This window comes from Equus przewalskii, chromosome 4 (assembly GCF_037783145.1).
Source record: "Equus przewalskii isolate Varuska chromosome 4, EquPr2, whole genome shotgun sequence".
NCBI classification, from domain to species: domain Eukaryota; kingdom Metazoa; phylum Chordata; class Mammalia; order Perissodactyla; family Equidae; genus Equus; species Equus przewalskii.
In genome coordinates, this window is record NC_091834.1 from 65,621,671 (window position 1) to 65,637,459 (window position 15,789).

General features: G+C 35.2%; 1 protein-coding gene across 7 annotated transcripts in view; it reads left to right on the forward strand.

The window, feature by feature from the left end:
- Window positions 1-15,789, forward strand: part of SEPTIN7 (septin 7) — a 202,849-nt gene that overhangs the window by 144,732 nt on the left and 42,328 nt on the right. For all 7 annotated transcript variants that reach the window (XM_070616235.1, XM_070616233.1, XM_070616231.1 and 4 more), the window contains one exon: window positions 8,129-8,235. In XM_070616235.1, coding sequence (XP_070472336.1) covers window positions 8,129-8,235 — 107 coding nt within the window. The remainder of the gene's footprint in view (window positions 1-8,128; window positions 8,236-15,789) is intronic.

The window sequence follows — 15,789 nt, forward strand, 5'->3', positions numbered from 1 at the left end:
AGTATAAAAAAGCAGACAGCATTTAGAAGTTTTGTAATAGTATGAGGTACATGCTATTTAGAATTAGAGGAGCAGTCTTGATCATTGTTCCTGAAAGGAGAATTGCTCAAAAAGAGCAAATAGTCTTGTCCTTAAATAGGAAAATCATGAGCCTAAGTTCTCCAGTGTCAGATATATACTAAACTTTATTGTATGTTTTCATTATATATTTCATTTATCAGCTGTAAAATAACTTGTCTAAATTCCTGTGAGCAGTTATTGAAGGGTTGAAGGCAGGCCTGTAAGCATAGAGATATACAAATAATTGCTATATCATTCTATTTTTACCCCATGATAGTAATGGAGGAAAGAAACTTATAGGTTATTAAATCAGCAATGAAAATATAATTCTTAAGTATGAAATTTACACTCACCTCTTTTTTAAACTTAGCTGAGGAAATTGATCAAGTTCCTCTCCATGGTAATTATGGCAGTAAAGATCAAAGTAGGAAGTAAGCAGCCTAAAATAGAAATGCTAACCATTTTAGGAGCTTAAAAGTTGGTTTCAGTTGGTATTTATGAAACAGTGTCAAATTTTGATTTTTTTTGGGGTGTGATTACATTAAATAGCCATTTCTGAGGGAGTCAGTTTTACTGTCAAATCATGTTTTTATGAGAAGGGATAAAAATTCCTTGATTTGGACTATTTGGACCAGAAGTTTTGTGAATTTAAAACCTGAGTACCCACGCTATGAAATAGTGTGTACCAGATGCTAGTTTTCATTTCTTTTAGTCCTCACTACTCAATAATTAGTATTCTCTTCATTTTTCTGGTTAGGAAACTGAAGCGAAAAGGTTTCAGGTCTGTTAAGTGGAAAAGCTAGGAATTTTGAACCTGTATATCGCTAAAGTTTTTTCAAGTTTATCCTAATGTAAACCCAAGGGAACTTGCTGTACCTTAATCAGTAGATAAAAATGTTTGGAATTTAATACGGCTTTTCTGTGAATACTTGTTTGTAAATTTCTTTCCCCAAATACTTAAGCCATCTATTACTGTGGCAGGAAAATTCTTGAACTTGAAAGCAAGAATTGTTGGGTGTACTTTAGTCTCACTTATAACACCAAAATGCTACATTACCTTAGGCAAATCACTTAACTTCCCTGAGCTTTTTTCCTCAATGGTAAATAACTATCTCAAAAGGTTGTTATTGAAAAAGGCTACCCTAAGGAAAGATATTGTAAACAGAATAGGGGGAAATTGGAATATTTACTGATTTTCTATACATTCAAAGAAAAAGCACACCCTTCTTTTTCTGGGAGAGGGCCAGAAGGATCATGTTATTCTTACACTTTTCTAGGTTTTCACATTTTTACACTCCTAGGTACTAGACCAAATAATATTACCAGAATTTTCAGAGCCCTGCATTTGTGAATCCTGTTTCCTCTTTCATATTTATCCTATGTTCTTCTGCTGAGTTTTTCCTTTTTTCTCTTTCTAAAACAGTTTCCACACCCCCATTCATCTCTTAAAAAATATTTCCTTTCCAATCCTTTTCATAACTTTTTCTTCTGTGTTCTTAAATTCAGCCCACTCAAAGGATCTCATACATTATCATTCAGTTACACATGAATCTCATAATAGGAGATTCTGATTATATACATTTTTCTTCAGAGTTAATTGCTACAGCTTTTTGGATGAAGTATCTGCCAGTGTTTATCAAAGTTGAAAATATATGTATTCTTTGAATCCAAAATCTCATTTCTGGGTGTTTATGTGACAAATAGAAGTAACAATATATAAAGATGTATACCTGATAACAGTATATAAAGCTATATACATAGTTTTTATTATAGTATTATTTTTAGGAGCAAAAAATTTAAAACATCTTGCACGTGCATTAATAAGGGATGAATAAATTATGTCTATAGTATGGAGCATTAGACACTTATTCAGAATAAGGTAGATAAGTATGTTTTGATTTGAAGGGAGATGGCCATGATTGTTACATTTTCTAAAAAGGAATTTACAGTATAAAATGCATGGAATTGAGTCCATTTTTGTCTCTGTGCGTACATTTAGTCCATTCATGTACAGTCGTTTCACTTAACAACAGGGATATGTTCTGAGAACTGTCATTAGGTGATTTCGTCATTATATGAACATCACAAAATGTACTTAGACAAATCTAGATGGTATAGCCCAGTACGCATCTAGGCTATATGCTGCTAATCTCATGGGATCACCATCGTATATAGTCTGTCACTGACTGAAACGTCATTCTGTGGTGCATGACTGTATATACATTTATATTTACAAGCTTACCTTGGAGATATTGCGGGTTTGGTTCCAGACCACTGCAGTAAAGGAAATATGGCAATAAAGCAAGTACTATGAAGTTTTTCGTTTCCCAGCACATACGAAAATTATGTTTACACTATACCGTAGTTTGTGTGCAGTTGCATTATGTCTAAAAAACAATCTACATACCTTAATTAAAAATTACTTCATTCCTGAAAAAATGTAAATGCTGTTGGAAAAATGGCACAAATAGACTTGAACAATGAGGGCTGCCACAAATGTTCAATTTTAAAAAATGCAATATCTGGAAAGTGCAGTAAAGCAAAGCACAGTAAAATGGGGTATACATGTATATATGTGAAAGAGAAAGCATGGAAGGATATACACCAAACTGGTAACTGAGGTTATGTTTGAATTTAAGGAATTATTCGGAAGATATTGAAGTAGAAATTTACTGTTACTTTTTATTGTGGAATTACATAGGCTTCTATAGCTTTTATTTATTTGTTTGTTTTGCTGAGGAACATTCCCCCTGAACTAACATCCCTTGCCAATTTTCCTCTTTTTCTTTTGAAAGCTTGAAGAAGATTTGCTCTGAGCTAACATCTGTGCTCATCTTCCTCTATTTTGTATGTGGGTCGCTGCCACAGCAGTGGTGTAGATCCATGCCTGGGAATGAACCTGGACCACCAAAGTGAAGTGTGGCGAACTTAACAACTAGGCCATGGGGCCAGCCCTTATAGCTTTTAAATGTTAATAATTGAACTATAAAATAGATTAGAATGCATATATATACTCGTTACTTTTAATATTGAAAAATTTAAACATAGAAGTAAAGCTTCACTAATTATCAACTCAACGACAATCCCGTCACCCCCCTTACTGCCAGTTTTTGTGTGTGTGGTAAAATGTACACAACACAATATTTACCATTTTAACCGTTTTTAAGTGTACAATTCAGTAGTGTTAAGTGCTTTCACATTGTTGTTCAACCATCACCACTGTCTATCTCCAGAACTTTTCATTAGCCCAAACTGAAACTCAGTACCCATCAAACAATAACTCCCCATTCTCCGAGTCCCTGGTAACCACTATTGTGCTATCTGCCTGTATGAATTTGACTATTCTAGGTACCTCAATATAAGTAGAATCATACAGTGTTTATCCTTTCGTGTCTGGCTAATTTCACTTAGTATATTATATATGTTCAAGGTTCATCCATATTGTAGTATGTGTCAGAATTTTATTCTTTTTTTTTTTTTTTTTAAAGATTTTATTTTTTCCTTTTTCTCCCCAAAGCCCCCCGGTACATAGTTGTGTATTCTTCGTTGTGGGTTCTTCTAGTTGTGGCATGTGGGACGCTGCCTCAGCGTGGTCTGATGAGCAGTGCCATGTCCGCGCCCAGGATTCGAACCAACGAAACACTGCGCCGCCTGCTGCAGAGTGCGCGAACGTAACCACTCGGCCACGGGGCCAGCCCATTTATTCTGTTTTAAGGCTGAATAATATTCCATTTGTATGTATATACCACATTTTGTTTATCCACTCATCTGCTGATGGGCATTTGAATTGTTTCCACCTTTTGTTTATCCCATGCATATGTTGATGGGCACTTGGGTAGTTTCACTTTTTGGTTATTGTAAATAATGCTACTGTGAACATAGGTGTACAAATATTGGTTCAATTCTTTGCTTTCAGTTCTTTTGGGTATATACCAGAAGTGAAATTGCTGGGTAATATGGTAATGCCATGTTTAAGTTTTTGAGGAACTGTCATACCTTTTTCTGCAACGGCTACACCATTTAATATTCCCACCAGCAATGTGCAAGGGATGTCAATTTGTCTATCTTCACCAACAGCTGTTTTCTGGGGTTTTTTTGGTAATAGCCACCCTAATGCCTGTGAAGCGGTATCATTATGATTTTGATTTGTATCCTAACAACTAGTGATATTGAGCATCCTTTAAATGTCTAGTTAAGCCCTTTCCCATTTTTAAATTGGGTGGTTTGGGTTTTTGTTTTTGAGTTGTAGGAGTTCTTTATATGTTGTGAATATTAACCCCTTATCACATTTATGATCTGTGAATATCTCCTTCTATTCTATGGCTTGTCTTTTTCACTCTGTTGATAGTGTCCTTTGATGCATCAAGTTTTTAATTTTCATTAAGTCCAGTTTGTTTATTTTTCTTTTGTTGCCTGTCTTGATTCAAGAAATGGTTGAAGAAATCATTGCCAAATTCAATATCAGAAGCTTTCCCTCTATGTTTTCTTGTAAGAGTTTTATGTTTTTAACTTTGATTCACTTGGAATTAATTTTTGTTATGGTGTAAGGTGTGGGTCCAACTTCATTATTTTGCATGTAGATGTCTACTTCTCCCAGCTCTGCTTGTTGTGAAGACTGTCCTTTCCCCATTGGATGGTTTTGGCACCTTATGTGAGGGCTTATATCTGGACTCTCTATTCTGTTTCATTGTTTTATATGTATTTATGCCACCACCACACTGTTCTGATTGTAGCTTTGTAGTAAGTTTTCAAATCAAGAAGCATGTCCTCCAATTTTCTTTGTCTTTTTCAAGATTGTTTTGGCTATTTTGGGTCCCTTGAGGTTCTATATGATCTTTACGATGGGTTTTTTTCCTATTTCTGCAAAAAAAAAAGTTGTTGAGATTTTGATAAGGAGTGAGTTGAATCTGTGGCTCACTTTAGGTAGTACTGACATAGCAATATTAAGCCTTTCACTTCATGAACATGGGATATCTTTCCATTTATTTGGGTCTTCTTTAATTTCTTTCAGTGTACAAGTCTTTAGGCTTCTTGGTTAAGTTTATTACTAAGTACTTGATTCTTTTTCATGCTGTTGTAAATGGGATTGTTTTCTTAATTTCCTTTTTAGATTGTTCATTGTTAATATACAGAAACAATTGATTTTTGTGTATTGCTTTTGTCTTCTACAACTTTGCTTAATTGGTTTATTAGCTCTAACAAGTTCTTTTGTGTGTGTGCGTGAAATCTTTAGGATTTCTAAATATAAGATCATATCATCTGTGGACAGAGATAATTTTACACTTTTATTTCTTCCTTTCTAATTTGGTTGCCTTGCATTTCTTTTTCTTGCCTAATTGCTCTGGCTACTATATTGAGTAGTAGAGGTGAAAGCTGACATCCTTGTCTTGTTCCTGATCTTAGAGGAAAAGCCTTCAGTTTTTCACCATTGTCTATAATGTTAGCTGTGAGTTTTTCATATATGGTCTTCATTATAGTGAGGTAGTTTTTCTTTTATCGATATATATATTTTTTTAATCATATAGGGGGATGAATTTTGTCAAATGCTTTTTTCTTCATTCTGTTAATGTGGTGTATTATGTTGATTTATTTTCATATGTTGAGCCATTCTTGCATTCCAGGAATAAATCTCACTTGGTCATGGTGTATAATTCTTCTAATGTTTGCTGTTGAATTATGTTTCCTAATATTTTGTTGAGGATATTTACATCAATATTCATCAGAGATATTGGACTGTAATTTTCTTTTCTTGTAGTGTCTTTGGCTTGGTATCAGGGTAATGCTGGCTGAATAGAATGAGTTTGTAAGTGTTCCTTCCTCTTCAGTTTCTTGGAAGAGTTTAAGGGGGGTTGGTGTTAATTTTGATTTAAATGTTGGTAGTATTCACCAGTGATGCCATCTGGTATAGGGCTTTTCTTTTTGGGGAGGTTTTTGATTACTGATTCAATCTCTTTACTAGCTATAAGTCTATTCAGATTTTCTATTTATTTATGATTCAGTCTTAGTAGGTAGTATGTTTTGACGAATTTGTCCCTTTCATCTAGGTTATCCAGTTTATTGGTATACAGTTATTCATAGTACCCTCTTATAGTCCTTTTTATTTCTGTAAAATCAGGAGTAATGTCCACACTTTCTTTTCTGATTTTAGTAATTTGAATCTTCCTTCTTTTATTCTCAATCTAGCTAAAGGTTTGCCAATTTTGTTGATCTTTTCTAAGCACTAACCTTTGGTTTCTTTGAGTTTTCTCTGCTGTTTTTCTGTTCTCTATTTTATTTATCTCTCCTCTCTAATATTTCTTTTGTTTTCTAGCTTTGGATTTAGCTTACTCTTTGTTTTTTTAGTTCCTTAAGTTGTAAAGTTAGGTTGTTGACTTCACAGCTTCATTTTTATGTAAGCATTCTTGTAAATCCTTGTAAGTTTCCCTCTTAGCTCTGATTTTTCTGTATCCCATAAGTTTTAGTATGTTGTGTTTTCATTGTCCTTTGCTTCATGGTATTTTGTAATTTCCCTTGTGATGTCTTATTAGACACACTAGTTGTTTAAGAATGTGGTGTTTAATTTCTACATATTTGTTAATTTTTCCATTTTCCTTTGTGTTGTTGATTTCTGGTTTCATTCTGTTGTGATGGGAAAAGATACTTTGTATAATTTCAGTCTTTTAAAATTTATTAAGACTTGTTTGATTTTATGATCAGTGTTGGAAAATGCTCCATGTGCACTTGAGAAAAGTGGGCATTTGGTATTGTTGGATGGAGTGTTTTGTCTGTTTATTAGGTCTAATTGGTTTATAGCATTGTTCAAGTCCTCTATTTCCTTATGTATCTTCTGTCTGGTTCTTCTGTTATTGAAAGTGGAGTGTTGAAGTCTCCAACTATTGTTGTAAAACTGTCCATTTTCCCCTTCAATTCTGTCAATGTTTGCTTTATATATTTTGGAGCTCTCTTGTTTGGTGTGTGTATGTTTATAATTCTAATATCCACTTCTTGAATTGACCCTTTTATAGATATGTAATGTCCTTCTTTGCATCTTGTGATATTTTTAAACAATTAATTAATTAATTTTTTGAGGAAGACTAGCCCTGGGCTAACATCCGTGCCCATCTTCCTCTACTTTATATGTAGGACGCCTGCCACAGCATGGCTTGACAAGCAGTGCGTAGATCCGAACCAGTGAACCCTGGGCTGCCAAAATGGAACATGCAAACTTAGCTGCTGCACCACTGGGCCTGCCCCTTGACTTCAGTCTGTTTTATCTGACTTTAATGTGATTTGTAATTTATTTTAATCTTGTTTCTATATACTGAAACTTTATTTTTGTAAAAATTAACTGTATGTTTAGTGTCGTGTACTAGAGGGTCAAAGAAGTGTATGTGATCTTGGTGGAAATTTTGTCCTGCCTTCCTCCATTCCTACCTCCTATCTCAAGCAGAAGCACTATAAAAAGTAATTACCTACAGTTTTTTGGAGTCTGGTTTATGAAGAGGTGTTCTTTATACTTAAGCTGATTGGTATATGGGTGAATAAATTGAAAGTAGTTGTTTTGGTTTACTTTTATACTGAAGTGCACTGTGATTAATTTTTCTTCTTTTTGTCAGCAGATTTCTAGTTTTTTATAGCTGCATAATTTCTTGGTTTGGTCATTCATTAATTATTGTCTATAATAAACATTTATATTTAACTTTTTTATGTTTTATTTCACTGAAGCAGCAATATAATATCCAACTGGGGTGTTTCCTTCATGGCTAACTTTGGTCCCTGATAACAGATATATTACTGTTAAAAATGGAGACTCTTGTATCTGATACATTACTTTTAAAGAACACAGATTGTGGAATTATAAAGCCAAAAGGAATCCTTGGAAACATGAGTCTACTTTGATTGATAAATAAGAAAATGAGGACAAAGAACTTATTCTAATAGGGAGTCTTTACAGTATATTTTTTAATGTCACTTTCTTGTTCCAGTAAGAAGTACTTGCATAAAGCAAGCTTGACTATAGCATTAGTTGGATATTTAAGGTTGATAAAGTGGCTGACTTTAACAGGTTTTTCCACCCTATTTCTTTTAGGTGAATCTGGACTGGGAAAGTCAACATTAATCAACTCATTATTCCTCACAGATTTGTATTCTCCAGAGTATCCAGGTCCTTCCCATAGAATAAAAAAGACTGTACAGGTATGTCTATTAGTGTTTTTCATTGATGATAAGCTGGAGTAATGTTAACACACACAAAAACATGCTATAACTTTTATTATGCTTCCTTAGAGTAGGTTTCAAATTTGTCTTCAGCCAGTGTTAAGTGGTAAACATGATTGTTGATGAAAGAAAAGAGACTGGGCCAGCCACATGGTGTAGTGGTTAAGTTTGGTGCGCTCTGCCTGGGCAGCCTGGGTTTGCAGGTTTGGATCCCAGGTGCGAACCTACACCACTCATCAGCCGTGCTGTGGTGGTGACCCACATATAAAGTGGAGAAAGATTGACACAGATGTTAGCTCAGGGTAGTCTTCCTCAGCAAAAAAACAAAAGAGAGAGAGCGAGGTACAGCTAATTACAGGAATTATCTTGATTACAACCTTCTAAATTTGTCCTGAGGACCCTCCTAGAGATTACACTGTGATGTAGTAAGTAATACCCCTAGAGTTACTCTGTCTGATATGGTAGCTACTTGCCAAGTGGTAGCTATTTAAGTTTGAACGAGTTAAAAGTTAATGAAGTTAAAAATTCAGTTTCTCAGTCGCACCAATCACATTTTAATTGCTCAGTAGCCATATGTGGCGAGTGGCTACCATTTGGGGCACCACTGATTTATTTCCACCATTGCAGAAAGTTCTCTTGAACAGTGTAGAGAAAACATGATTTGCAGAAAAGCCATTATTGTTTAAATACAATGTTCTCTATTAGTCAGTAGCATAATACCACTTGATAGTTGACTGGCAATAGCAATTTGTTAAGGCTCCCAAGCTATGTGTAGTGTGTAATCTGATTTAGTACTTCTCAATCTTTAATGTGCATTCAGATCACCTGGGGAGCTTGATAAATTAGGTTTCTCTCCTAGTAGGTCTGAAGTGGGTTGAGATTCTGCATTTCTAACAAAATCCCATTGATGCCACTGCTGCTGGCCTATAGACCACGCTTCATATTGCAGAGTTCTAGACTCCAGATCTACACTGTCTGTTACAGTAGCCAGTAGCCATCATATGGCTGTTGAGCTCTTAAAATGTGGGTAGTCCAAATTGAGATGTTATACATGTATAAAATACATCCTGGATTTTGAAGACTTATATGTAAAAAAGAATGTCAAGTATCTTGTTAATAATTTTATGTTAATTACATTTTTCAGTGATAATAGTTTGGTTATGTTGGGTTAAAGGAAATATATTAATTTCACCTGTTTGTGATTACTTTTTAAAGTGGGTCCTGAAAAATTTAAAATTACTAATGTAGCTCACATTTCATTTTTGTTGGGCCACACTGCTCTCAACTATTGATTGAAAAAATTGTTGGTGAATTGATGAAGTAATACACAGCAATAAGCAGAGAGGAAGGGAGTGACCAATTTTGGCTGGAGCAGGCTTTCTGAAGGTAGTATGCTAGAGCTGGATTTGAAGAATTGGTAGTGATTATCCCAATGGACAAGATGGAAGGATAGTCTGGAAATTCTGGGCATGAAACTCACTTATATCGAATTGCAAGATGCGGTTTAGTAATTGGATCCCTACAACGTAATTCTGTGAAGTAAATATTTTATTTCTCCTTTTTAAAGTTTTTCTGTTTTAGGATTTTTCTTTTTTTTGTATCCTTCATAGAGCTTGAGATTTCAGATTACCTGCAAAATTGTGTTCTAAAAACTGGGTACATAATACATTGCTTATTTATTTTGTGGTATTGGATATTTTAACCCTAAGCAAGAAGATAAACTTTTAACTTTCTTCGTTTAGGTATTTAAATTCAAGATCAGTAAACTAGGCATGTAGAAATGTTAAAGGAACCCCACAGTATAGATTCCTAAGTTCAGGAATATTTAGTGTAAAATATCTGTGAGATCTTAATGATCACGTACCTACCAATAGTGTTCTTGGTGATTAGTGCTGGTGAGGAGTCTTCTTTGTAGTTCTAGCGCAAGCATAATGCCAGGCCTATGTTAATAATAAAACAACACTTAGTCATTAACATCTTCCAGGTACTATTCCAAGAACTTCAAGTGCATTAACTTATTTAATTCTTACAACAACTTTATGAGATAAGTTGTATTATAATCCCCCTTTTACAAATGTAGAGATTGAGGCATGGAGCTGGCAATGTGCTTGAGATCACGTAGTTAGAGTGGCAGAATTAGGATATGAATCTAAGCAGTCTGGTTTAGTCTGTATTCTGTCAAGCTATACTATCTCTATACTGTAGATGCTTAAATGTTAATTTAATAGATTAACCAGTTCTTAATAAGTGGATTAGCCTTTCTTTAGTACATCTCTCCCTTTTTAATAATATTTGGTCCAACAAATAATCAGTTTTCTTTTGGTTTATTTCACCTTTTTCTTTCAAAATCTGACATAGGGGGAGAGTTTTCCTAATTAGGAAATTTAGACAAAAATGATGACAAAATAATCTGATCAGTGAAGTCATCTTTTCCTCATAGTTATGTATTATATGAAAGTAGTTAAAATAACAAAAAATGCCTTTATAGGCAATAAGGCTGACCCATCTGATGCTAGCTAGTAATGGATGTTTGAGAGAAGTGGTTTTTTGTTTCAAATGGTACACACATGATGTTTGCTGTTGCTTATTATGTTTGAATTTGCAAGCTGGACTCAGGAGGGTATTGACTTCCTTTAAGTACTAGGCTTGAAATTACAGTAAACGGTAATGGATGAGTGGATGATGAAAGCCAGTTAACTCATGAAAGTTTTGTACCTTACTATGTATTATTTTACTTTGTTTAATAAGGACAAAAGAACAATATTTCTAGCTCTCTTGATTCACCCATGCAGTGATTTTTGCTCTTTTTCTGAACAGATGAAAGTATTGGCACTTGCAATCTCAGGAATTCAACACATACAAATCTAGTTTAACATACATACTCTACAACAAAGTATTTGCTCAGACAATGAGAGATTGCTTGTAATGTAGTTATAACCGTGCTTATTCTGATGTGGTCCACATATTGTAAAAAGCATATTAAATAGGATTCATATCGAATTGTTGTCAGTGATTCCCCGTATTGTGAGACCTCATGCTTTTCTTTTTTATTCTATCTCCTCAATTCTATGCAGTGAGCATGCTTTTGTAATTTTTTAAAAAATGCCTTTCAGAAAAGAAAATATAATACCAAAAGATGAAAAGTAGCTATGGGGACTAAGAATTATTTCTAGATTAGTTCAACAAAACCTATCTCCTTGAAGTCTTTATGCCAAAAATAAATTTCCTGAACAAATCAACAAATGTATCAAAAATATTGATAGACCATATGGTACTGTCTACCCTAAACCAGCTGCTCTCCCTGCAGGTTTCTTCATGTCAGTAAATGACACTCTACCTTTCTAGTTGCTCAGACCAAAAAACTTGGAGTCATTTTTAACTCCTTTCTTCCTCTCTAACTTCACATGCAGTCCATCTGCAAATCCCATTACCTCTATTTTCACAATATATCCAGAATCCTACCTACCACTTCTTTCCACTTCCCTAGTACCACTCATATCCTGGGTTCCATCATCTCGATTCCTGGTTTATTACAATAGCCTCCTAACTTGCCTCCCTGATTTGATCCTTGGGCACCACCTGACTCTTTTTAACAGGCAGTGAGAGTCTCTTTTTACAGTGTAAATCAGGCCATGTTGCACCTCTACTCAAAACTCTTCAGTGGCTTCCTTTCTCACTCAGAGCAAGGCCAGAGTTCTTATATATCTAAAGAGACCCTCTGAGATTTGCCTCACCCCCCTCTTCAACCTATTTTCTACACTTTTGGCTTATTCTGCTCTGGTCAAACCAACCCACCTGCTGTTCTTTAGATAGGCTAATCCCACTTTCACCTCAGAGCCCTTCCACTTCTTATTTCTCTGCCTGCAGTATTCTTCTCTGAGATCCTTATGGCTTGCTCCCTAATTTTCATCTGTACTCTGCTTAAAAGTTATCCCAGTGAGGCCTTCCCTGACCACCCTGTAAACTCCTTCCAGTCCTTAACCCTGGCTCCAAACGTGTAAGCTTTTTGAGGATAGGGACTTCACTTTATTCACCACTGTAAACTCAGTTCCAAGAACTGCCTCTGTTATACGTTAGCACCCAATATCTGTTGAATGAATGAACAAACAATTTAAAAACTTTATGAGGATTTTGTGTTTAGTTAGGATATTTTTAAATTTGAGAATTGTTGAAGTTTTCAAGTTGAGGATCTTTTTGGAAGTTTTGTTGATTATTTTCATTTTGTCTTGAGCATCATTTTTTAAATTTAATTTTTGATGTGTAGCTTGTATATTAAAAAGGAGCAAATTTAAGCATAGAGCTTGATGAATTTTGGTGGATGTATTTTTATATCCAGGTAACCAATGCCTTGGTTAAGATATAGTACATTTCTGTTGCTCCAGAATGCTTCCTTGTGTATCCTCTCATTCAGTATTATATCCACCCCCAAATATAAACACCTTTCTGACTTCTATCACCATAGATTAATTTCACCTGTTCTTGAATTTCATTTAGATATACTCTTTATGTCTGATTTCTTTCACTGAAGATTATATCATCATGTGGTGTTCATGTTGTGTAGCTGTAGTTCTTTTTCATTGCCGTATAATATTCTATTGTAGGAATGTATCACAGCATATCCCTTCTATTGTAGATAAGCATTTGGGTTTTTAGTTTTTGACTATTAAGAATATTCTTGTACATATCTTTTGGTGGACATAGGCACTCATTTCTGTTGTATTTGTGTGAGCACACACGTGTGCATGTGTGCATAAAGGTATTTCATTGTTTCAGTTTATTTTTTTTGATTTCTTGCAAGATTGAACATATCTTTTATATTCATTAACTGTTAAGGTTTCATTGACGTGCTTTGACTACCTTAATATTTCTTTTTATCCTTAATTTGGAGGAGCCCCTTATCTAGATAATAGTTCCTATGTTTCAGACATTGCAGATAATTTCTTCCAGGCTAGCATCTGTTAAAGACGATGGGAGAGTCTCTCAGTTTCTTAGAATTCTTTTTACATTGGCTCATCTCTAAAATAATCCTGTGTAAATGCACTTTACCTTCCTTTGAGGTAACACCTCAAAAGTGTCCTCTTCTATTCTGAATATCTTCCTGACTTTCCCTTTTTTGAAAACAAAGGAGTAATTAGGGCTGAGCGTATCTCTAGTATGATTTTTAAGACAAAAGCCTGTGTACCACTGTTAAATCTCCCTTTATTTTTTACCAAAAGTAAGACCTATAGCAACTGAGAACTGGATTCATCCTGACTAGAATCCCAGAGAAGTCCTCTTTGCTAACTGTACCATGGGGACATTCCTTGATATTACTGGAAAAAAGTTGAAGATCATTTAAACTCTTTTCCTCACGTACTCAAGAAAGAACATGACATGTTCCGAATCATTCAATGTAGTTAGAGGATAGACTGTAATTTTCTTTTACAGTTGACTGCCTCTTCACCAAGGCCAGTAATGTAGCAGATGGTCTGCTCTTGGAAGCTCATGAATTCTCTCAGTGGAGAGTGATCAGAAGTATTACATCTCAGCCCAGATATATGAGATCAGGAGAAACATACAATCCTGAGTTTCAAAAGGCAAATGTCTGTAATTTCCCTGACCTGAAGGCTTTCTGGAACACTTTAAACTGTCAAAAAAAAAAAAAAACCAAGAAGAAGAAAAGAAAAATACTATGATGTGGCCAGATAGGGAGTGAAATTTTAATAAAGACCACAATCTCATAATCTCCTCCCTGAGCATTATTTATTTACAAGAGACTTGTGTCTTAAAGAAGAAATTCCTTCACATTCACAGTCTTGGAAGGAAGGAGAAGCTGTCTATACTGAACAGAGAGGTGATTCTGAGCTTCCTGTCTATCAGTGGTTGTGATTTGAGTGAAGTTTTCAGTATTAGAAAGAAGTCCTTTTAGATTAATTCCTGACCTCTTATCTTGGGCCTCAGGACCCTTAGCTGTGCAGTTTCAAATGTGAGCTGAAACTCTAGTCCTGGAGTTCTTTATACCAGTGGTTCTGAAAATTGAGTGTGCATCACAATCACTTGGTGGTCTTGCTAAAATGGATTGCTGAGTCCCTCTCCACAGAATTTGCTGTTTAGTTAGGTTTGAGGCAGGGCCCAAAGAATTTGCATTTCTTATAAGTTCCCAGAGTATGTAGTTGCTAGTCTGGGTACTACACTTTGAAAACCACTGCTCTGTAGTGTTTCTAGCTTGCTGCAAACTGTCTTTATGGGAAGAAAGTAAGAGAGGGAACTGTTTTTCCTTAGTTCTTTCACAGTATTTCAAATTGAGTGAAATAGCACCATGTTACTTCTGTTTTCATTCATATATATATATATATTTCCAGTAGACTGGAATGATAGGAAAAAAATGAACACTTCATGTTCCAACCTCAAATATAGATCCTCAGAGTAACAAAAAATTTTTTTGGTGACGAAGTTTGGCCTTAAGCTAACGTCTGTTGCCATTCTTCCTCCTTTTTGCCTGAGGAGGATCGTCCCTGAGCTAACATTTGTGCCAGTCTTCCTCTAGTTTGTCTATAGGACGCTGCCACAGCACGGCTTGACAAGTGGTGTATAGGTGCACACCTGAGATCCAAATCCACAAACGCTGGGCTGCTGAAGTGGAGCATGTGAACTTAACTGCTACGCCACCAGACAGGCCCCTAACAAAATTTTTAAGAAAAATATTACATACAATATTGTACGTATGGTAGCAAGCTTTGTAATTTTGTTATATTTGAAATTTTTAAAAGCATATTTCATGTCAGTGAAATGTTGCCAGCCATCTCCTAGGGAAAGACTGAACTTTATTCTGAGACTAAGTCCATTTCACTTTCTTTTTTGAAATGACTGTTAGGTTTTTTTGTAAGTTCTTAATTGTCAGCCTTATACTGGTCTCTTTAAAACTTTTTTGTTGGACTGTGAAATCCTGCAAATCACTATTGTAGATTAAGTGGGTACAGAAATTTTGGAGATGAGAAAAGGTGAAAGCAATGAATCCTATCCCTAGGATAACATGTTACAGATTCCTTAAAACATTTTTATAGAGCCCAGTTAGGAAACTCTCCTCTTGATGTTGGTCCAATTTTGATAGTTTTTTGAACCAGCCATTCACACAACAGACATTTGAATGCTTGTCTTATACCAGGTTTTAGGGCTACAGTGATGATGGACACAGTCAAAATTCTCAAGGATCTCACAGTCAAGTGAAGGATATAGCAAACAATTATGATTTGGTGAGAAAGATACTGCTGTAAGGTGCTATAGAGGTGAACTTGGCAAGGTAGAAACGTTTTAGTGAAGTAGTAGGAATGGAGGGCAAGATGGCAGTGAGTTGAGAAGTGAGTGAGAGGTAAGTGAGTCAGTGAAGATGAGATAGTTACGAAGAAAGTGATGAGAGCGAATACCTAGAGGTTGAGTGTAGGGGACTGAGAGAGTAGTTTGGTTTTTATTTCCAAAAAAAAAAAAATCTGAGAATGTTTATATCCTATGGGCAATCGATTCCCCATAGGGAGATGAGAGGTTGAAGATAGAGGG